The sequence below is a fragment of the Pseudopipra pipra genome, chromosome 2, assembly GCF_036250125.1.
Source record: "Pseudopipra pipra isolate bDixPip1 chromosome 2, bDixPip1.hap1, whole genome shotgun sequence".
Taxonomy (NCBI): domain Eukaryota; kingdom Metazoa; phylum Chordata; class Aves; order Passeriformes; family Pipridae; genus Pseudopipra; species Pseudopipra pipra.
Window position 1 is genome coordinate 82618140 of NC_087550.1, and position 24739 is coordinate 82642878.

General features: G+C 39.0%; 1 protein-coding gene across 16 annotated transcripts in view; it reads right to left on the reverse strand.

Moving 5' to 3' along the window:
* Positions 1-24739, reverse strand: part of EFNB2 (ephrin B2) — a 141501-nt gene that overhangs the window by 79614 nt on the left and 37148 nt on the right. For 13 of the 16 annotated variants that reach the window (XR_010428449.1, XR_010428445.1, XR_010428448.1 and 10 more), the window contains exons 3-6: positions 22718-22810; positions 21846-21959; positions 17644-20527; positions 9069-9239 (exon numbers count right to left, since the gene is read on the reverse strand). Coding sequence is in view for 1 of the 16 variants with exons in the window: in XM_064646131.1 (XP_064502201.1) it covers positions 20145-20527; positions 21846-21959; positions 22718-22810 (590 nt within the window). In the remaining 15 variants the exon portion in view is untranslated. Of the gene's footprint in view, positions 1-9048; positions 9240-16692; positions 20528-21845; positions 21960-22717; positions 22811-24739 lie in introns of those variants that run through there. The other 3 variants (XR_010428439.1, XR_010428440.1, XM_064646131.1) reach the window with 3 other exon arrangements.

A 24739-nucleotide genomic window follows, 5' to 3' on the forward strand; every position in this document is an offset into this window, starting at 1 on the left:
CCTGAAAAAGAGCAGCTGTGACATATTGTCCACCTTTTTTTTTCCCAAGTATTAATTTAATAAATTTTAATTAAATACAAGCATCTGAGGATTAGAGGACCGTGCACATGAAAGTACATACTATGGCATATACATGTGTATACATAATTTTTAGGGGAGGCTCAGTACACCTGCAAATGAAAGATAAGGTCTAATTTGAGGGTTCTAATTTCCATCTAATTTGAAGCTAAACCAATAAATAAATGAAACATAAGTTGGGGTAAAATTAGGTACATGATTTCTGGACCAAGCTGTCTTTTCCTCTCCAGCAATCCATAATGCTCCACAGGAACAACAGGAGTTAACTATTTCAGCCATGGACAAAAATGGCTGAATCAGTATTTCTGAATGTTAGTGATTAACTTTATTTCACTCCGTGCCAGGGGAGCTTATTGGAGTTAATTATTACTTTTCATCAGAAAAATTAAATATTTGAAGTCTTCCAAGTAAAACTTTCCAGAGTTCTCCTAAGGGAATCCCATTATCATTATTATTGTTTTTTTGACAGCCCACTGTGTGAAACAGACTTATCATTTCATTATTCCAAGACATTAAATTGCTCAGTGGAGTGAGCACATTCCCCTCTTGCTTTGTTGAGTCATGCAGTATCTATGCATGGTTTGCAAAATTCCTTTATCTCTGGTAACCTCTGTGACCCAACCTAGTGACTGACTGACACCTTCACTTTGTGGGGTTAAGATACCTCCAGGCTTTCACTTTGAGGAGCTTTTGTAAACTGTTCTTTTAAAAGTTGACCAAGGCCTTCACAATTATGAAGTATATCAGGAACAACTTCTGCCTTTTTAAGTTCTTGCACAAGAGCCTAGTGTCAATGAAACCTAAAAGAGTGCCTAAATGAGCTCAATTACAAAAAGAGATAAACATTGCAACTGTGGTGTTTAAACTGACCTGCGATTACCTGAATTGAATCCAACACAGATACGCGCCACACTAAAAGTTCCAGTATCCTCTGGTAGATTACTTAAACCCTGGCAACTCAACAAACATTTTCGTTTTAATTTTATCAAAATTATGACCCAGTTCAAATCGTCCCATTTTCATCATCTGAGTTGGAAACATCAGCTGATAATGTTGTCAGTAACATCAGCTCTCCTAGCCACAAAGTGGATAGCCCTGAGCAATGGTGCCTTCTCTCAATTAGCACTTTGCTTGCAAAGTTGGCCCATGTGTAAATTGGCACGAACTCTCATTGAGCTAAATCAGATGAGACTGAGCAGCCAAACACATAAGAAGAGATGGTATTTATCCTGATCAATCTGCAAAAATAAAGTGAAAAAAAAGGCAATTTTTTTTTTTTTTTTTTTTTTCTTTTCAGAAATCAGTAGTACAAAAATCTGCTTAATCATTCTGCCTCAGGGAAAAGCTGTATGCATAAAGATGTGGACTTGATTAGTTTGGACTTGATTTTTTGACACAAATGTTCAAATACAAATCTAAAGGGGAACAAAAAAATATGTACCATCATCTAATTTTTGGCTATGCATGAAAGATACATGTTTAAAATGAGACATAAATGCAGTTACTTATTTTTCAATCCATTCTTTCACTTATATCCTTCTGAAATTACATAATATTTTATAGTGTGAGCACACCTAAAAAATGAAGAGACAAAGGGAAGCTAGTAGTTCCGTGCTTACCCACAGTAGTTGACTATTGCCTTAAGAAAAGTAAGAGACATTGCACAAAACAAATTAACAGAAAACAGCAGCCATAATCCTCCTGTAAAAGGTAATGTAAACCTACAGCCACAAAGCACTGAAGGGCTTTTGAATCACATGGTTAGTCTTGTGGTAATGTATATGTGTTTCTTTGAAACAAGGTGGCACTCATATATAGTACCGTGACATTTTTGTGTAAACAAAAAAAAAGAAACTATTTATGGAAAATAGAATAACAAAAATATAATAGAATAGCAACAACAACAAAAAAGTTGATCTGTTCTATACCAGGTGTATATACTATTACAAAATGAGTAAGGAATCAAATACAGTCAATAGAACAGGACTGCTTTCCACCTTTCCAGTACCCTGGACCTTAGTGGTCAAAATCTTTAGGATATTTCTGATCAGTTCAGACTAGTTTTTAATATCTTGGTACCACACTCTGTGAACAGCCATGTTGATTTCAAGCTGCCTGTACAGGGAATAAGGAACTAAGAGGACACAAGCTGGATTTCTGCAGAACATTGCTCCCTGCCTACCATAATTTCCTCATGCATTACTCTTGCTGAATCTGTACACTGTAGCCCTCATGTGCCAAATCCACCCCATTTTGCACCACAAACTTCCCTCCTTGTCCTTCTTAGGTAATACCTCCCATCTGCACTACTAGCTCTTTAAATTCCTGATCTCCTGATGAAACTATTCCTTGCTGCAGCATTGCACTGTGATAACTGATGATGAGATAGGTGACAGGCATGACTGTTTTTCTGGATTCTGTTTCCTTTCCTGAGGCCAGCATGAGTGGAAAAATCAAAGTGGTTGTCATGATTTTCTAATTACTTATAAATACAATTTTTCAGGTCTAAGATTTATTGAAAGTTATATTTTATATTAGATGTCACTACAAAAGAGGATTTTTAGGCTTGATGATTTTGTTGTTTGTTATGTTTTCAAATGTCCAGCAAAGGAAACTAAGAACATGGACATCTTCCTTAGCTACTCAGTAGCATTTTGGGTTGGTATTTCCTAGATACATTTACACTTAAAATGGTACAGTATTTTTCTTTATTTTATTAGTGATTATACTCCTCTCATTTTCCTTCTGAACTTTCTTTTCTACAAGCTTCCTCAAAGGCAGTCAAGTCTGCAAGTTCCCTTTTATTTCTTAATTCCAAAAGGGAATATAGGAAGCGCCTGCTCTGCTCTTTATTAATGCATAGTTTACAGCACAGATAATCCACATGATCCAAGGAACAAAAACACCCACTTAATGCAGGTGTGTGGCTGAGTTTCACTGCGCTGCCAGAAATCTAACACGGGCCTTGAGATTTATTTTCACTGGATAAATATGCAACCCTTCAAATGATTTTGCATTCAATGTATCACTAATTTATAAAAGTAAATAAATAAACAGAAAGCTGGCACTTGCCACTTAGAATCTTTGAAAAGCCTTGGTACTATAATGATTTATCTTGCTTAACAAGGGGAAAATAATGCCTAGTATGCAGTTGTTAACACTTCCTATAAACCTCTAAACCAATCTTTTTTTGCTCAGTGACAAGAAATCTTCACAGGTTTTTCACACAAAATCTCTAAGCAGCTATCCAAGATCTGCAGGTTTTTTCATCCAAGGTTCTTTCTCCTTCTGTTTGCTATTCTACTTGGCTCTGCTCTTATGTGTTAATAAGAGGTGCTATTCTAAACCAAAAAGTTTAATCAAAAGCGTATAAATTTGCTGATGTGATGGTATATCAAACACAACGGCTGCTAGAGCAGGGAACCCAGAGCATTCTGTAATGTACTGCGCTGGATGATGTCCATGCTTCATTATTGCATCTCAGAAACAAATTCTCTATAACTTGACATAATTAAAAATTAAAAAATGGGGAAGGAAAAAAATCTAAACATGAGTAATAAAAGCTTGTTTCCTGATCTGACGTGGTTCTTTCATGATACTGTCTCTCCATCTACTCCTGGTTACCTGCTGCTCTGCAAGGGGCTGTTAGCTCAGGTGGAGTAGTTATGTGAGCACAGGGAGACAACTGAGACCACTGGGTACTGTGACTTTTTTTTAACTTTCATCTGTGCCCTACAGTGAGCCCTCTCATAACCAGAAATATTAGAATGCTAGAATACTAACCTTGGGTAAAGGCTATTCGAATGCAACTTTATTGTTTCTCGACAATGGCCCCAAGTATTCATACCATGCAATACCTATTGCATGGTATGCAATACTATTAAGTATATTTCTTCTGTGGAATCATACCTGGCTTTACATCATGGTTGTACTCATGTTTGACTGTACCTACTGAGATCCCAAAACGAGGATTCCTCTTACCTCATTAGACCTGACCATGTGTGTGCACAACACACGGGAAGAAGAAGAGACTCGGGATTGCCAGTAGCCTGTATTCTTAGTAGAAACCTTATCTTCTGACTGAAAAAGCAGCACAGTATTCTTTTGACACTACTCCCTCTCGCCTTCAAATGAAAGTGTTGGAAAGACAACTTCTACCTACTCATTTTAATACATTTTAATCTTCTACCTTACTTTGCCACACTTATTTAAGCTTACTCCACAAGTCCTCCCATTGATGTTATTAAAATGTCAGCATACAGTGATCAGGCTACTTTGAAGAACTTTCCTGGAAAAAAAAATGGAGCAATTTTATCTGCATTTTGTCATCTCATGTAGATAAAAAAAAGCCCCTTCAAATAAATGCCCAATAGAACAGGTATCATAAGAAATTATGTGGGCAGATAACTATGTTAATTTGCTGTCATGATTATTATTGCCTTTTACTAGTCCTAAACTGTTGCCCATGGAGACAGACAAGTAATTTTCCCTTCACAAACATGAAATACTCTTCATGTTAATAGATTTCTAAAATAGAGGTAGTCACAATACAATAAATGTTGCAAGCAATGCATGACTGTCTTTTGGCTCACAACAGATATTAGTATCTGTGTGTCACAAAAAGTTTGGCCTTGGTACGGTGCAGAACACTGTGTGTGACTACATTAGACAGCTGGGAAAGGGTTTTTTGCATAAGATATATTATGTAGCAGTATTAGCTTCATGATGTTTTTTGTAACATTCCTCTATCTTCTATTGTTTACAATTCTCCATTGCTATGTCACATTTCTCAGCAGATTGTACTACTTTCGAGACTGGGCTTGTGTCTAGCTGATGCATCTCTAAGGTATCTATGATACCACAGGGATGTCATAAGTACCTATTTTTAATCCTTTCTTCTCCCTAATCATACTCTCAATTCTGTTTATTAACTGCCACTCTTCAGAAATCCTGGTCTTGAAGATTTGTCACTTCCCTGTTTCTCTGTGGTGTTATATGCTACCTTCAATTCAAGTAACTAAATTAAGTCAGTGGCACCCAGTTTCTCATTCTGGGTTTTCACCTACTGCTTCAAGGCAGAAAAAAAGAGCAGTTCTCCCCAGTCTGCAGCTGTCAGCTAATTATCTCTGGTCTGTCAGCAGAAAATTTAAAGAAATACTCTTCTTTTCTTTTCTTTTCTTTTCTTTTCTTTTCTTTTCTTTTCTTTTCTTTTCTTTTCTTTTCTTTTCTTTTCTTTTCTTTCCTTTCCTTTCCTTTCCTTTCCTTTCCTTTCCTTTCCTTTCCTTTCCTTTCCTTTCCTTTCCTTTCCTTTCCTTTCCTTTCCTTTCCTTTCCTTTCCTTTCCTTTCCTTTCCTTTCCTTTCCTTTCCTTTCCTTTCCTTTCCTTTCCTTTCCTTTCCTTTCCTTTCCTTTCCTTTCCTTTCCTTTCCTTTCCTTTCCTTTCCTTTCCTTTCCTTTCCTTTCCTTTCCTTTCCTTTCCTTTCCTTTCCTTTCCTTTCCTTTCCTTTCCTTTCCTTTCCTTTCCTTTCCTTTCCTTTCCTTTCCTTTCCTTTCCTTTCCTTTCCTTTCCTTTCCTTTCCTTTCCTTTCCTTTCCTTTTCCTTTTCCTTTTCCTTTTCCTTTTCTTTTCCTTTTCCTTTTCTTTTCTTTTCCTTTTCTTTTTCTTTTTCTTTTTTCTTTTCCTTTTCTTTTTCTTTTTCTTTTTTCTTTTCTGCCACAGTCCAAGTGTTCTCCATTTAATTTTCAATTTAACAATACTGACTTCAGAATCTGTACATAATAGAGGAATTTAGTTGGGTAGGGTATGATTCACCTAACTCTTTTCCCCAAGTGTCAGGTGGGGAATTCACACACCACTTGAGTCTCTGGATTCCACTACAGAAGTCAGACACCTAAAATTTAGGTTTGAGCATTACCATGCCCACAACTCTTTTTGCATCTGAGGCACAAAGACCTACCTCAGCTGTGCCTAAGGCTGCTTTTCCCTCCCACACCCCTTCAGACTGAGGTTTCCTGCCCTACCTTAGCAAATAAATGGATGAAGGGCATTAAAGATACAGAGTCAGAGTCTCTCCTTCATTCAGATTATAAGTGTTCAACATGGTGCCTCTGATTTTAGGGGAAATTCAGCCTCATTTCTGAGGATAGAGAGATTTCCAAAAGCAGGAGAAGTTTGATAAGAACTCTAGATGTATTAACAAGATAAGAAGCTTATTTTTCCTCTTCACAGCAGCAGGAAGGAATTAAAAAAGCAATTAGTTCAATAGGTGACAGTTTCCCTTAATGACCCACGTAAATATGAAGTAATAAGGTCATCCAAAGTTTACACCTATACTATTTAAACACACTGAAAGAAGCATATGGAGCAATGCTGAATTCTCTGTTGACCTAGCAGTAATTTTACTCATGTTGCCATGGGGAATACACTGTCTATTAATTAGTTAATATTTTTTGCATTAGTATGTAAATAGACATTTCTAGGTTAAATCAATCATTCGTCAAAGATCTGATGGGTCGGCCATGTCCTTGTCAAAGAAAATGGTTAACACTGCATTAAACAGCTAAAAATTTTTGTCTCTGTTAATGGAAAAGAGATAGAAATCTGTACAAATCTCATGGACAGATAATTCTAAAATAACAAGACAAACCAGCAAGGCTTTTGTACACTTCTTTTCCACCTTGTAGTGGAGAACTGAAAGCAGTTGTAGACACCTAAGAAACTAAAGCCCATGGAAAAAACATATGGTACAGGATCTATCATGTGACTGCCTGGATGCAAAATACTGAAGACATCTGAAAATGTCATCTGTGGATCTTGACTGTTGGTGGGAACATCTCTCACCCAGAGCTAAGCTTTTTGAAGTGCAAGGCCTCAGCTGTTTCCCTGGCACTTCCTGCTGACATCCTTGTCTTTGATGCCAGCACCAGCTCTGCCTCTTTTAGGATAAAGTACTTGTCTTTAACATGAGGACAGATTTTTATGTAAATCTTAAACGATTTTTAACTCTTGTTCTGTTTTTTTTCCACAGTTTGTAATGTCATTTGGCTTAATACATTTGGAACTGTGACTGTTATAAAATAAATTACTCCAAGTACTCCAGTGGGATAGTATTTTCTTCAGCTATTGTACACTTTGCAAAAATTGTCCCCACTGCCTGACCATTTGGTATAAGCCAGCTTCTTCTGGCTCTTAGGGGTAGAAACTGCACAGGTAAGTTAATTTCACAGATATGTTTACAGCATTCTTTCTTTCTTCCTTTATTCTTGTTGAGAAAAAGAAGGCTATTGATTTCCCATTATTTCTTTTCCACTGTTCTAATTTTATGCCCTTTTTGTTATATGAACCTCAGGAGGATCTAAAACCACAGTGCTGAAAGAGTTAAGCAGGTTTTAAGCAGAGAAAATATGTGTCCTGACTTGTTGATGCTTTTAAAACGCCACCTAAAAATCAGTGTAGAGGAGTCAGCACTGGCTCTGTCACTGAACATAGACAGTAATACTTTGCAAAGAGCACTTTATTGTTCCAGTGCACTAAAAGTGTCTTTTTAAACATCTGGAGCCATGAAAGCTGTTCAACTGAGACTGTTCATTACAGGAGGAGGCAGGGATGGCAAGCAGCCATGGGATCAACAATGTAACACCTGGTTTCTGACCTAAAGTGGCTAAGAAACTGAAGATCTCATCATTGGCAGCCACAGCTTCCCTGCAACATGATCTCCTCTCTGATATATTTGTCTAGTGCTCCTTTTAGGCCTCCTGTAGGCTTTTGCTTGAGAAAAAAAAAAAAACCCTCTGAATTCTTTCTTTCCCTGTAGAAACTAACTGGCAGAGAGATAAAAAACAGAGTATGAAAGACAGTAAATGGATCTCAGCAGGAGAAGCCCCGTTCCCCTTACAATGACCAGCCAGTGTGTCTGTTGCTCCAGTGCAGAAATTCAAGTCTTGTCTTTAAAATCACCAGGCATCTTCTAGACCTCATGGATTCCCTAATTTTTCCTCCAGTTCCATATTATAGCATTCACGCTTCCTGCTACAGGGGTCTAACCATATCAAATGTTTCTCAGTCTGCCAGAAGGCTTCCTTACAAGTACCGTATATTTGTTTCAGTCTTACACACTTCCATACATTTTTTGGTATAGACATGTACAAAGTCAGTGGGAATTATGTCTGTGTACGGCAGAGCTGAATGCAGCCCCAGATTTATTGTGTCATCCAGTATTTGTAACACAATAGCATTTGTCAAAGTGCCAATGTGAAGTGCAAGTGGATTTCAAACAGCTGTAGCGCTGCCATATGCTGCCCTTTGGTTAAGCCATGACTTAAAGTTCAGCTTCCCATTTAGAGCAAAAATTGACAGATTCATCTCTTTTGGATCTTCAGAAGCAGTCAGGCTCTTTGCTGTGCCTTTTCTTATCTAAACACATCTAATGGGCGTTGCTGACACCTCCCCCTGACCTTGGACCCAGCGGGTGCCTTGATTTCTGAAAAAAAGAAACCTCCTCATGGAGTCCGCTGTCTACCATTAGTGAAGTGCGTGGGATCTCAGCTCAAGCCAAAAGCTCAGAGGACAGCTTACAAACAGCCACATTGCCAGTAAGACCTGATTTCCCACTTAGGACACGTGCTGAATTGGGACAATGTCAGAGACCTCAAACAAGATTTAAGCTCTACAGGTGGCCTTGCAGTCTCTTCTGAGACATGAGCCATACCTCCATATTAAAGGGGACTTCCCTAAATGTCAGGTTTTGGGATATCCTTGATCTACCTCTCTTATTTAACAACAACAGGATAATGCCTCTGCATGTAACTGGCAAGGCTGGGTGAGTAGTGTTACAGCCTGACTCCCTAGACCACTGGTTTGTGAATTTTAGTATACTAGAGGCTCTTCTGAATAATAGCAGTTCACCTACCAAAAGTGATAGAACGCCAAGAGAAATGAATGACAGACTCAAGACACCTGGCAGGGCACTAACCTGAAATCATAGATCCATACCTCTGTTCTGAGTCACGTTGGCTGTGTATGTAAACCTTGGACTCCTATGCCCCTGGTGAATGACCTAAACTGTGTGTTTTCAGAGATGATGGAGATGGTGACAGTCTGGTTGCAAGCAGGGATCTTTAGTACTTGGGAAAGGACGCAGACTTAGCTCAAAGTGTGGTCTGTCTAAAAAAGATGGATTGAGAAATAAAGCAAATTGTTAGTACAGCAGTGATTCATGTGGTTTGTGAGGAAAAAAATGAGTTAATAGGCTTATTTGAAAACACAGTTTTATGCAATAGGTTGGAAGATACAACAACAGAATATTCAGAGAAATATTTTCCATTAATATATTATAAAGGAAACATCCTGATTTTGCTATAGAGAAACATAGGTAGAAACCTCTTAAGATTGGTGACTGCAGCCAAAAATATAATCCTCTCCTTCTGGATAGGATACCTAAGAGGTGCTGAGCAGTTTCAAATCCTACTACTATTAATGCAAGCTTAAAGTGCTTTATCACCATCCAAGATGTTTTACAGGAATGGTTTCCCACAATGCTGTGGGCACAACAATTGGCCATGATGGCATCCAAACTGTTCCTCATGCAGTTCCTCTTCAGCTTTTCTAAGATTATCCTATAAGAAAAAGACAAGCAGTTTCAACTAGCAAACTATATATTACCTCTTTCTTTCTTTTTAAGGGACGAAGTAGAACTAAAGGAGAGTTCACAGTACAAAAACAATAATTTTGTTTGGGGCATGGAAAATTCACTAAATGGAAATAGACTGAGAAGCATGGGTACCATAAGAAAGAGAATGAGATGAATGAGTGTTATCTTTTTTTTTATAAGGTAGAAATATGCTAAGAGGTGATAGAACTTAGGAGCTGATTTCTCTGTCTCGGAAGGAATAGAGAAAGTTTCAAAGGTGGAAAGCTAAAAACTGATCAAAGAAAACACTCTTTTATATGATGTGTGACTGAACCATAAAACTCACCTCTACATAAAGACACTCAGGTCTGGAATTTACGGAGATTAAAAAAGATCAGAATTTCAACACTCATTAAGAGAGCTCAGAGCTCTGATTTTCAGAGCCTTTAAAATAAAAGAACTTGGTACACTCAGTGATACACACTTAAAATAGCTGGCAACGGATAGGATATTTGCAAGAGCCATTATTTCTGTGGAACTCAGAAATGTTACTAAATGGGTCTTATATTTGATAGGGATTTAATTGCCACCTGATTTATGTCTGTCAATTGGTTGGTAATCAGAGGCCAAATTCTTCAGGGCCCAGAAATAAGTCAGCTGCATCAACAAAAAATTCCACTTCAGGCTAAAGAAGTCCCATTTGGATCAGACACTGTTCTAGAAGCCTGCAGTAACGTTAAGTGGAGCCATCAAATAATAAATAGGAAGTATAAGCCTTCACAGATCTCCTTCTGTGACCCAGAAACAGCCTCTACAGAGAAGCCAATGACTACCTCCGAGTCTGCAGAAGATGCTGCTGTGACAGTCACAGCTGTTTATCCCTGCCTCCACGATTCTTACCACCTGTGAAACTTCCAAGGGTTTAATTAAGGCGGATCCTACTCATTGTTCCTTGCAAATCATGTCTGGCAGAGCACTCAGCAGCGGGACAACAGATGAGCTAATGCATGCCAAAAGCCCCGGATCAACCTCCACGTGCTGTGCCTTCCTTACATGTTCAGCCCCCTTCCAAGAAATCTTTTGAATTCCAAGCAGTTGCTGTCACAGCCGTGTACACAAAGCTGAATGAATGAGCCTCATCACTTTCAGCTTCAGTCCTGTGTCTGACACACTTGGTGCCACAGCAAGAGCCGTGTGAAACTCCTGCCTCGTGCAACATGGAGCAGCTCTTCTCTTTGAGAAGGGGTAATCAAAGTGCTGGGGATTGAGACTTTGCCACCTCCTCTCCACCTCCCTGCGGAAGCCTGAACAGCCCACATTAATCCCTCACTGCTGGTGACTAAAAGAGAGAAAATAAAATCAGCCTGTCTAACTTTCGTGGCAGTGATGAGGTTTTTCTGGAGCAAGGTGTGCTGGTTTTGCAATCTGTTAGTAGCATGACACAGCTAAAATGCAACGGTAAGATATCTCTCAAAAAACTGATGCAAAAATGAGTCTTCCAAGACTCATCTGGATGCTTGTAGGCATCTATTAATGGTGTCTTGAGCAAGAGGACTCTGTGGGAACACTGCAAGTAGCCAGCTACACAGGGAAACAAAAGTGTTGGAAAACTTGATAAATATAGTTCTGATGCTATCTTTGAAATATTTAGGCTGGGTGAAAAATCTGAAGCAAAAACATGTGCTGTTTTAAAATGCAACACTAGAACAGAGTGGAGGGAAACTGACAAAAGGGATTTATGTCTCTCCTGCAGGAACAATGTCTCAGTATAAATTCCTTGTATTTTGTGTAATCACATAGGTTACACCTACTAGTGGTCAAAGTATCCAGACTTCTGTTTTATCACTGCTCATCAGAAGAGATCGAAAGGACAAAGCTACATAAAAAAGCCCCAAGCTGGCTGCCACCTGACTGGTGCACTGGCAGTAAAACCAACAGCACTTTCTGCTTCCTGCCTTAAGGAAATGAAACAAAACCAGATATTGTTTATTGCCAAAAATGATTCTGTCTTCCAAATATGCTCGTTCAATTTTGAGCTGCACATCAACAAGTGCTTCTTAATTCTGCTCAAATGATGCTTTCCAAAGTGAACTGCTTACACTTTTCTGAAAAGAGATTTTAACAGATTTAATAATTTTTCTTAAATGACAAGAAACGAGACAAAACCATCTGAGATATTTTTAGTTTAATGTATTGATGAATGGAAATATAAAACCAAGTGGATTGAAATGAGTTATATTTAAATTGTATTTAGGAATTTTACTGCATGCTATTTTCTTTCAGATGCAATTGAATAAATACAAAAGGAAGAGATAAAGCCACATAAAAATTCAAACTAAAGCTGATTGAAAAATAAGGGGCTTATAAGAAAACACACTCTTGATACAAGGATTGCTCCTGTGTTCCATCAGAACTTTATTTTTTTTTCAGGAAACAGTTGTCACTGGCTGAAATCCAGAGCCAGCCATATAAAGAGGAAAGCCTAGCGCAACATTTGAAAAGAAACTTTCACGGTGAGCAACAAAAGCTTTGTCTTGAAATGAAACCTTATCTGGAAAGGTACAAAGCGCCAGCAAAGGCTTTGGGATGGGCAGGGCTGGCATACTGAGCAGGTGATCAGGGCATGGCATCAGGGTACACCATAAACAGGCTGAAGGAAAACAGCCATCCTTTTCTAAACAGTAGAAATTCGAGAAAAGACCTCCAGACCCAGCCATATGGATCTCTACAGCTTGGGCACTGTTTTGAGGCTTAGAAAATTCACATGTGCTTTGTTTGTTATGCACAAAAAGAAAACATAAGACATAATGAAGGAAAGAGTGTGAAGCAAAAGCAGCACGTGCAATTATTTTCAGCTCTTGCACCATCATTTGAATCTCCCCAAATCCTGGGATTTTTCAGAGTGACGTAAAGAACTCTTTTGGCCTTCTGGCCTTACATCCTACCATATTCCTCATGGTGATGAAGGCTATCATGCTATTGATTCTGCATAATTACTAAATTATTCATGTGATCATATGCTTCCAATAGCTGAGTTTAAAGACAATCAAAATTAGATATGCTGATTGAATTAGGAGATTTGAAAGCACTGGGAACATGGCATGTGGGGGATGAACAGATACTGACAGGGCACAGCTGACCTGCTGGTTACACATATGGAATAGAATTGAACAAAAAAGTAGGAAGGAATGAGTTTAAGTATTAAAGAGAGGACAAAAAGACACATTAAAATGTGAACAATTTTTATTACACGTTTTCTAGTAATCCAACCTACTTTTAATGAACAGATACAGCAAATTGCTGACAATGTTCAATAAACTACAAATAACAATTTTTATGGCATTTAATAGCAGTCTTTTATAAAAGCAAGTAATTGTTGGTATGTTTTTGAGTACAGTCTTCATAATATTCAGAACAACACTCTTATAAAGCATTTTCTCATAGCTAAGAGCTATAATAAAATCTGTATAAGTATTGCTTATGCATGTGCAATTCTGAACTGTGATAAGTAGGATCAGATATCAAACTGAACTATGTTAATTCATATCCACTGAAGGTCTGATCTAGAAGAAACTATCCTCCCACGTCCAATGGATTCTCTACATTATTAATTTAATAATTGCATTTCAGCAGTCTAAGCACATGAGACTCTGTCAATGCACTTATGAAAACACAAGTCCTATTCCAGGGGTCATGACAGCTTTGTACAAGGTTCTTTGCTATTTGGAATTTGAATAGTCCTACAGTTATTCAATTCTTGCAGATCTTTGATCTCTTTTTCACAGGATCCCAGGTTGCAGAAAACACTGAATTCTGGTCTGGGTTCTCCACCCCATCTAAGCTCTGTCTTCTTTCAGTGTCTAGCAGAACAACCTGGGCTGATCTCCTCACCTACCTGAAACAACAACCAATACTTACCAAATACTACACTTATTTGCCTTTCATCTGTCAACATTTTTCTTCTGCTTGCTGAGACCTGTTTTACACCAAAGTCTTTCCCAGAGCTGTTTCTCTACCTCCCTCCAAAGCTGTCACCTTACTCTGATTTCTCCCTGGGATTTTGTCATTGCAGATGTTCCCAGCCTCCTCCTCAGAAAGTCAGCACCCTCTCACACACCTTCCCTCTCCTTGCCTCCTCCCTCTGCTCCACAGGCCTTTCTCCAGGAGCAGCCACTTGCAGCTCCCCCACCTCATCCTCACCGTGCATGGTCAGGCTCTTGGCCCTCCTTCTCAAGAGCGTTTGCTATGGATTACATTATCCTTTAATTAAGCATCAAAGTATTACGAGTCACGTGAAAGACAGATATTATTTTGTGTCATAGACAATAGCTCAGTCAGCTGAATCCAGCACCATTTGGATTATGAATGGTACAGTCATGAATACACTGTGGTATGTGCTCCAATACTCATCTTTTTCCAAACCAAATATTGCTTGATTTCTGGTGTGATTCTTCATGTAATGACATGCCAACTGCATAAGGAGTATGTTTGGTGTTTTCAAACCCCGGGATTTTTGCCCACCAAAATTTGTATTGTGGTCATGAAGATGAAGAGTGTCACTTAGAAAGACCGAGTTTTCATTGTCCTTTGTTTTGCTAACCACTACAAAATTTTAAGCTTTTCTGCAAAAAGAAAATTTACAGTGCCCATAGAATCAAAACGAGTGTGCTGCTGACTGAGCGAGCATTTGATCAATGCATCACAGAAAAGCTAAAGAGACAGGCCAAAGAAGAGGTATAACATTTTAAACCTAGGCAGTAACACTGTTATGCTTAATTTGTGAGGCACTATTTTATGTAACAGATCTTATTCCACTCTAGATGGATAACAACTGTGAATTGTAATTTTATTTTCCACTTAGTGGAGCCTATTGACTTGGACTAGATCTTGCCAGAGAACCAGTTTTGTCATAAAGGCAGTAAATTCTGTGCTCATTTTGTGTTTGTTTGATAATTAATAGTGCAGTGTTAGCAGCAGGACAAAATACAAGCATGATTTTTTTTCCTCTGGAAGATATAAAAGATATAAGTCAATGACCTTATGCTGAGCATCTAAGGCACATATCTTTTACTAAAATGAGTTCAGCAGATTCAATGGAGGTTCTTTTCTGTTTGGGAAGGTATGTGTGCAAGGCACTCCCATTAACCAAGCATCCTTGGCCCCAAGCACAAATATACAGATAGTTATGCTGGCAACCATTTTTTCCCCCAGTGGAGACACGGTTTATAGCAACACTGATTTTCCCTTATTGCTATAACAGTGACAAAAATAGGTGTCCATGGGTGTCAGTATACATGCTAGTTATAAATATAAGAAAAGAATTATATATTTGTTTGAAAAAAGAGGCACAGTAATAAAAATGCCATGTAAACTTGACACTACCTTTTTATCAGCATCTTCCTGTATTTACCAACGCTTAAAATAAAAACAATAGCCTTAGCCTTCACTAAGCTAGAGCCACAGCTCTAACAGATGGCTGTGCCAGACAAGCTTTCAGCATAGACCAGACCTGAGCACCTCACAGCAAATTAACAACATGGGAACCCTCACGCCAACTCACCGAGATGAGCAAGTGAAATCCTGTGTGAAAGTGCGAAGCAGGGAGTAAAAGCTCAGTCTAGCCAAAGATCTGTGTGCTCAGAGAACACAAGTCTACCTCCTTTCAAGTAACTTACAGACATAAATGGAGGATTAGGCCCCAGTGATTTACTGAGATGCCAGAGGATGTTCATAGGCTCCACTGTGAGCACACACGCCTTCTGCTGGACCAAGTCAGTCTCCCAAGGACATCTGTAGCAGTCAGAAGGTAAGTGCCACAGTGTGACTTTCCTTTTAAGGTCAACTTCCAGCACAGATTCTGTAAACTGGATCTCTAAAATGAGTTCCATCAGCAAACTGTCATGCTAGTCTAACCATCCCCCAGTTTGAGATTTGCTGTATGTGCTATTTCAGAGTACTTGTGCCACCGCGACATGCTAAGTGCCTTTGCCATACAGTCATGTTTTTCTGATTATTCACAAAAGAACAAATAATTTGACAAATGGGAATTGCATGACCCATACTGTGAATAGCCAGTTGCCTTTCTTCAATGAAAATTTTATGACAAATTGGCATCTGCTGTTAAAGTGACAAATGCATCTTTGCCCTCTGTAGATCTTCCCACCTGTTACTCCATGGATGATCATGCCATTTACGTGCTGCTAACAAACTGAATGGTGCTTCACTTTCAGGGTGACCAGGCTTTGTCAGAAAATTAAGGTATTATTTATTAAATGAATTTGTTATTCTAGTGAAAATTACAGCAGCACAACCATAGATCTTGTATTAAGGCTTGTGCTACCTGCACATGTTGGCCTCCATCTCCCTTAAGGTGCAGTAAAGCAGAGACAGGACAATGCAGGGCCCCACTGAAAGAACCATACAGAGATGTTTTAACTTTGCAGCATTTCTAATCCTTCATCATCCTCCTAAGGTCTTACATCTCCTGTCCCTTCCTGCTCAGCCCTGTCACCCCAGGCTTGTTGCTTCCCCTCCTCTGGAGAAGCAGTGACAACAGTATCCAGAAGGCTTCAGGTATATTTTTTTCTCTGATTCCGGTCACAGTGTAAGTCCATCCTATAATGTCTGGGAATTATTTGTGTGGTTATAATCTCACCTCCAAGATCATCCAGGCAACCAGGTTACTGCACCTGATTGGAGTTCACTGACTTCCAAGGGCGTAAGATACCCAGGTGTTTTCTAAAATCTGCTGATATATGTAAGAGAGTGTCTGGGAAAGAAGTAGGTTAACACAAGTCAGTGTATTATAAGAAGCTTTCTTTCCTATAAACAACTAGCAATCAAGTTGGAGAGATGGGGGAGAGGAGAAAGGGAGAAATGGGAGGGAGGCAGGCATGCAGGCAATCTTGGTGGCTTTCTTATTTATTTTAATCTTTTAAAAAAGAAAAAAACTGCAAAACAAAAGAAGAAAATACTTAGAAGGCAAGGTTTCCATAGGAAAAAAATATTTTATTTTTTAAGAACAAATTCAGTTTGAAACAGACGTGGAATGTGATTTTCATAATTTCCATTTTCTGGGAACTAATTGCAGTGTGGAACTAAAGCAGATTTCAAACTTATGACCGGCTAGTTTTAATACAGAACAAAACAAACAAATAAAACCAAAAACAAACAAAACAAACAAACAAAAAAAAAAAGGAAAGAAGAATATTTATAACTCAAGCATAATACTGTGTTACTTACAAACTGGACAAAGAAATTCTTAAATAAATATTCATGGTACACAATTTCAGCACAAATATGCGGCAATTTGGCAACCTTTTATATCATTTTTTCCTCAATACAGTGCAAAGGGGAATGACACTGCCTTTAAACAAGCTGTAGCTAAATACATTGCAAAATTCAAATTTTATACAAAACATCTTGCTCAGACTTTATAAAAAACCAACATTGCTCTATATACACAATCTGGTTAAGAAAAGCCTTTTTTGTCTTGTTTTCATGTGTTTTTTTTAATTATTTAAAAAGGTGAATAAGGCTACTGTAACACCCCAAATCCATATACAGTAAATCTGAACCTATTTACAGCATCTTCAGTTAGACATGATGGTGCAAATTCCAATTCAGGTGACTAGGGATGATCATACAAGCAAGGCATTTACAGTAATTTTTCAAAGCTGGACCAACGTCAAAGAAAGGAACAGTTGGTAGATTGTCATAATTCTGCACCAGACACAAAACAGACGCACAGTACATTTTTTTTCAGTTGGTTGCAGGTTGTTCTTGAGCAATTAATCTGATTATTTTTTTCACAGTTTAGTATGTAACTAGAATGTGGCCAACTGACAAAGCATAGACATGATTTAATAAAATTCAGTATCAGTAAACCCATCTTTTCCCTTCCTCCCCCTCCCCCAAAATAAAATCTTAATGACTTACAAGAGAACCTTGTATGGATGGATTCACAGAAAGGAAAGATTGTTGAAAAGAATTACATATGTACTGTAGTTAGTCACCATGGTAACCTTCCACAGAACCATGGGTTGAGATTTTTTTTGTTTTTGTTTCTCTCTTTTGGACCAACATCTCAACATAATCCTCAGGTTCAGAAAACAAAGAGAGTGATAATTTCTATAACAGATTTTTTCTTTTTTTCTTTTTTTTCAGGGGCTCACTGGACGTCTGAGAACCCTAAAATGCTGTTGCTACATTTTCTTTCCAAATCAGAAAGCAAAGTGTTACCATAGTAACATGACTATGTTAGAAATGTCTATTTGCATAGCACATATAAAAGTAGAGTTTTTTTACTTCCTCCCCAGGGTGGGAGCTTTAGGGGAACAGCCATGCTAAAGAGAAAACTTTAACCTGAAACCTCCCTCTACGAACCTCAACAAAATCTACAGAACACATCAGCCTGTAAGGCAAGGGAAATCACAACACAGAAAATAAATGCCGGCACACCTTGTCACTGTTAAATATGTGATGCAGTAACATTGACTTCTTGATATTTTGGGCCTTACATTTCCTAGTTTTCTCTTATAAGATGCTTTGGAATTTTTATTTTTTTAAATGTGCTCCCATTGTTATTTTTGGATGGCTGATTTTTTTTTTTTTTTCCCAGAAGTAGTTTATTTTTTTTAAAAATGTGTGCGTATGCATAAATATATATGCATATGTATGCATATATAAATATATATATGTGTGTATATACTTATATACACACACATTTATATATGTAAAATGATAAGAAGTTAAGACTATGTAATTGCCGCAAATGAATTTCACATCTTCTGGTGTAGATTCTGTGCAATCTCAAAATATATATTAGTAAAAAAACCAAACCAAAATAAAAAGTAAGAAAAAATGAACGAAAGAAAAAAATCTCACTTTATATCCCTTGTGTTCTATACACCTATTATAAATAAGACATATTTTCCTTCTCCATCTCAGTGTCATAATTTATTTTATTCTTATGGACTGAAAGAGGTTTGCCATATGTGCTTTCACTTTGCAACAGAGCACCAATGAACGGCTGTGTCAGTCACAGTACCTACACTCACTGTGCAGGGACAGCACAACAATAAGCCAAAGTGCCAAAAGGGTCAGTCAGAAAGAAATTCTGCCTTACTTTTAGAGATGAGAAAGGTTTTGTGGTTTGTTGCCCTTTTTTTTTTTTTCCACAACTTCACCAGTGATAGAATTAGCTCATTTGACCCGTTGGCTTATAATCTTCTTGGTCAGACTTGGCTCTCTGCTATTTTCTTAAATGCTTTCCCTATGTTTACTATAATCTGATAGTATAGCAGCTGAGTCTGCTTAAAAGTCACCCAAAGCAGACTGTGTTTTCCCTACAGCTTCAAAGCTGTGTATCTTATTGCCAGTACCACATCAGCCCTGCCCTAATATAATCCTCAGTGGCCTGCTATTGTCTTGTCTTCTCCAAGCTTGTTCACTTACTAACAATACCCCTCTGTTCTACTGTATCGAAGGTTCTATTTTTTTCTGCACACTGGTATTTGATAACCAAGAATTCCTTCAAATGCAGCCTTAATCCACTGTGCATGTTATTGTGTTTCCTACCTGCCTCTTAAAACTTAGCATACCAAAGTGCTGTGCTACCTAAATGTATTGTTTTTTACTTCCCAGCTTCTATTTTTGAGGCAGCAATATTCAACTGCAATCAGCCCTTCCCTCCACCACCCAGTCCTGCTCTTGACTTTGTTGACAGCCTAACTATTTGGCTGGAAGGCTCCTTACTATCAAACACAATTTTTATAAATGCATTACCCATTCGAGTGAGGCTGCTGTAGCAGATGGATGGAGTGCGGATCTCCAAACATTAATGTTCCATTAGTGATTCAGGAGGTGGAGTGAAAGGAAATCTTATGTGAAGGATGGCAGAGCCCTGGATAACAGAAACAAATGGAACAGTGACGGACTAAAAGCGAGAGAACTTTAACAAGTCTTACTTAGACACCAAGGTCTGTGTGACAAATCCAGTATGCACTGAGAGAGACACACAAAAGTCAGAAGATTGCATTTCAAGGTTGATATATCCTAGAGCACCTTCCCAGGATGCCTAGAGCTATTAACATCCACGGATTGCTCCATCTTCCCTTGGCTTTTGTACATGCCTGAACGCCCGCAGCACATGGCTTTGAGGATGATGAATGTAACAAGAGTACAGCAATCAGAATGGGCATCTTCTACATAAAAGTCTTCCAGCTTTTAGTGAATACTTATTCACTGAGATAGGAATTCTACAGACTAGGTAAGCTGTCCAGCTCGCGTTGGTTCCTGGAGAAAGAGCTGTTGCTTTCTCCCCCCTGTGCTTAAGTCAATGCTAGCGCACCAGGCATCATCACAAACCCCAACAGAAAGCATTTGACCAGTGAGTTTCCTCTACGACTCAACTGTACCACAGAGATGGTTGTGTGTTTTCAGACCTTGTAATAAATGTTTGCTGGACTCTGAGGAGGCATCTCTTGAACTATGTACACTGGATGTCCATAGTCGCCGCTGACCTTTTCATAGTGGGGGCAAAAGACACTGTCTGCAGTCCTTAGAGGAATGATAATGTCACTGGGCTCAGAACCATTGTTGTTGCCACTGCGTTTTGGGGTGGCTAATGTACTAAGTGATAGAGTTGTCGTGTGTTGCGGGGAATGCTTCCTGTGTCTTCTCCGGTACTTCAACAAAAGAACCACCAAAGTGATGATGATGACGATGAAAATGATGCACCCTGATGCAATCCCTGCAAATAAGGCCACCTCTGAACCCAGTATACTGGAATGCCCAGCCTTACTGCCATCTGTGCTAGATCCTGGAAAGAATGGAAATACAACAGACAAAAGTTATTGCCATCCTGCAACCCGTTTACGTTGCTTAAAAATGTGTAGAGTAAGCAACACTAGAAGAATCAACTGACAGCTAAAGTTTGACAAACCAATTACCCTGTTAGATAGCTAAATGCAAACAGCCAAAGTCAGCAATCAATATTAAACAAGACTTTGTGTCTGTTGGTCTCACTTTTGTGCTGCTCCCAAACCACTCTGTTCCATACATCATCATCCATCAATGGTGAGGACTGGCACTGACAAGGCAGCCTTTGATGCACACTGCATCTTTTAACAGATGTTGGCCAGCCCCGGGCACAAGAGAGGGGTGGGATAGGACTGGAATTGAATATAACACAAGGAAATGACAATTTGGTGCCATCACACCACCATATTATTTGTCACAAAAATTAAACAAGTGCTTACTTGACACTTTCTCTCTTGAAAGTTTGAACCAATTTCCCTCTCTTGATGCTCACTCACAATGGAAGACTGATACAGATGCTACATTCACATAATTGTTAAATCTTCCTACCAGAGCCTCTGTAGGAATCAGCGAAGCCTACTTAGCGACCACTCCATCAAAGATTCATTAGCCCAGCAACTAATGACAGAGCTAGCAAGGAAAACTTGCAGCCTTTTTCAGGAAACCCAGAACCATCTATCAGTAAGTTTTGCTTTTGTAGCATTCCCAATTCACTGAATTTTCTTCTGGACACCTTCAATCCTAAGAGTTAGGTTTTTTCTTGTTCACCTAACAAATGCAATGCATTCTGAAGGTATTTGTTTGGAATCATGTGTTTATTTTGTTTAGATAATTATTAGAAAAAAATAAATCTTTGCATTTAGTAAAAGACCAGCCATGTGTAGACTTTATATGGTCAGCTAAAAGATCAGGATATTAATTATAGATGCCTTGAAATAAACTTCATAAATGGCTGTCGAGAACCACTTGATAATGTATTATACGGGAAGAGAAAGATAGAGACTCGTTCATCTGCCACAGTACTAGATGTAAGGCAGCACTGACCGCTGTAAAGCTGCTTAGCAAACGTCCTATCCAAAAACTTTCCTGTAAATGAGTGATATTGTCACTAGATATAATGAACTTCTACAGGAGAGTGGAAGAGGGGACAGAGCGGCTGTTGCCAAAACTTGCAGCTCCAAGACACTATCAACTGGAGCATCAGAACTGGCTTATGTTTCATCTCACTATGAAAATGTTTGCTTTTCTGGCACTTTAATGGTAAAGTAAAATGCATTTGGGGACAAGGAGGAGACATCCTGGAGTCCCACCACACCTACCTGAGTGGTCCTTCACAAAAGGGCTGGTGGTGGAACTCTTCCCATTGGTGCCAGCTTCCTGCTCAGGGCGCTTGGTGGGATCCGTGTGCCGGGGCAGCCCTGCCGAGTTGGGATCTGGGGGAGAGAAAGACGACTCATGCAGCTTTGGCACTTGATGGTATGGAGCCTTACATGCCAGCTCTAAGTACCTCGTGAGACACAAATGGTTTAGCAGAAGAATCTTTATGCAAAGGACAGGAAGATATAACAACATAATTTTCCTTTTAAAACAGAATGGTTATATTAAGTTATTTCAGATGTTTAAATTGTGAGGCCATCTGCAGAAACTATAAGGACTCCTGTGACTGGTAAGAAAAGCTTTGCAGATGACATTTCAGTTTAACTGAGGAAGTTGACTGACTACTAAACCAACTTCTGCTTAGAAGAATAATTCTTTCTTCCTGCACAATAGGTTGTCTATATGTGAAAAGAGACAATGAACAAAAACCTCTCTGTAATCAGAATTCATAACAAGCAAACTATAGAAATATTAGCTTCCCTCTTTTCATGTATTTTAAATAATTTTGAGCAGCAGAGTTGTGGCTTTTGTTTTTAAAATACAAATAAAAATGACTGAAACACACTACTCCCAGGTGACCTTTCCTTCAAGGGATCTCTGCAATGAAGAGATCTTATTACGCTAACCATCCTTCTGTAGAAATCTGTCAGTAGCTGAGGAAGAGAAAACAGACTTTGCTTTCAGACTATAAGGGAGGAATGACCACACTAGACTTGACTGGCTCTCTGCTCTACACTGCTAAAAGAAGCCTGAAAGCTAAAAAGGACATTGAGACCAATCAAAGTCATTTCATGAAACAGCAGATGGTCTTTACCTTGTCCAACTTTCATGAGGATCTTCATGGTTTTTGTCTGGCATACCCCTCCCTCCTGGTTATCCAGGCCCTCCAAAGACCCATTTGATGTTGCTGATTAAAAATAAAAGAAAAATAAATAAAAATAAAAATAAATAAAAACCAGGAAATCAACAGGCAAAGTGATGTGAACATGAGTGTCTGAAAGCAGGGATCTTTCAATCTACCAGGATCTGTTCTTGTTGCTTGGGTTGACCTATGGAAAGTTGTGAAATGTTGAAAGCCAAAGGAATGAATACATTGGTAAGCTGTACAATATATACAAATGGAGGAATGTGTTATCACTGTTTCAAATTTACCCAGCAACCTTTTTTTTCCTATGCACAATTGATTGACTGACTTGGACAAAAACACAGTGCCTTGCTAATAGGTGATGGAGTCAGCTGAAAAGGAAGTTCTGGCAGGCTCAGAGAAGGAAAGCACTGAAAAATCACTCTTTCCTCCCCCAACCCCAACAATATCTTTATAATCACTATATTACACCTGCTTCCTCTATTACAAATCTCCTGCTGGATGAAGTGAATGCATACAAAAGACCCAGGTGAAAGCTAAGATTCTGAACTTATTGGAAAACCGTTTAATATTTTAAAGCACAATCTCATTTTTCTCAGCATTGAGGAGCCTCTGCCGGGATAGGTGCCAGAGGGGAATACGCTCCAGTCTCACAGAAACCTTTTAGCTCATATGAACAATAGGTTGCTTTCCCCTGTGTTTATGTCATTCTTGCTTATCTAGGTGCTGGCTGGAACCACGCAACCCTGGCACAAGCTGACACTGCCATGTGATTTGAGCACGAAGCACCACTCCCTTGGAGAACCCAAAACACTGAATCATGGTCTATGGGTGCACCGCTGCTGCCCAAGCCAGCTGTTGGTTGCAAAACAGCTGCTGGAAAATGATTTGGCAGCTCCTCAGCAGTCGGCAGGGTGGCGACTCTGCACTGTGCTGGGCACTGGCCACCGTCGGCATGTGCGGGGGTGTCCTGGGCATGGGGGCAAAGAGGGCACAATTGCACACGGTGGGCTCTGGCTTTGCTATGCAGGGAATGCACCAGAGGTTTTCCTGCCCTGATTGTTCTGAGGATGGAAATTTCACCATTATTTCTGGAGCTGTTTATCCAAGGCCCAAAACAGATATATGAGAGGGTGCATGCATGGGCATCAGCACTGGGCCACCAACTGGAGAAAACAAACGAAAAATGGGTTGTAGGGGAGCTCACTGCTTGTCATGGCTGTGGTGAAATGCTTAAGCAGCACATGCCTGCTTCTGCCCCTCTCCTTTTAGCTCATGGGCTTTACACTGTTCAGGTCTTTGTTTTTAATTCTCATTCCTTCTCTTTCACCTTCCTTGGGGATTTTCTTTCAAATGCAGTCTATGTATATTTCCTTTTTCTTCCACAATGTCTTCCTAGCCCCATGGCAGTATTTTTCTTGCTCTAATCTTCTCTCTAGCCATAAAGATATAAACCCCATACCGCTGAACCCTGCTTCCTAGCCTTTCATCTACTTCTTGTTTTTGTTCCACTTCTGACTCTTTTGTCACCAACTCGAATTACAGCCACCATACAAACTTCCCAAATTGTGCTTTCTTTTCCTAAAATTCCCTTCTCCTCATATGTGGCCCCTCCCAGTTCCTTCTCTTGTCCCCTCCCCCCTGTAAAAACATGACAACAGACGTATGGCAAAAACACTTTTTAAAATACAAAAGAGCACATTGAGTTATTTAAGATAAAAGCTGATCTGAAATTTGCCACTGCATTGCCAGGCTCAGAAAATAATGGAGACATATAGTTTTGTTTTCTTTTGGTTTTTTTTTTTGTTTTGTTTTGTTTTGTTTTTTTCCAGAGGGGAAAAAAATCAATACCAAGAACCCATCCTGGACATAAATCAAATGTGTCTTTGCTGAAAGTGTTTTTTATGATCTATTTTCCAATGTACCAGCACAAGGACAAGGAGAAAAAAAGCAGTAAATAGAAATACCAAA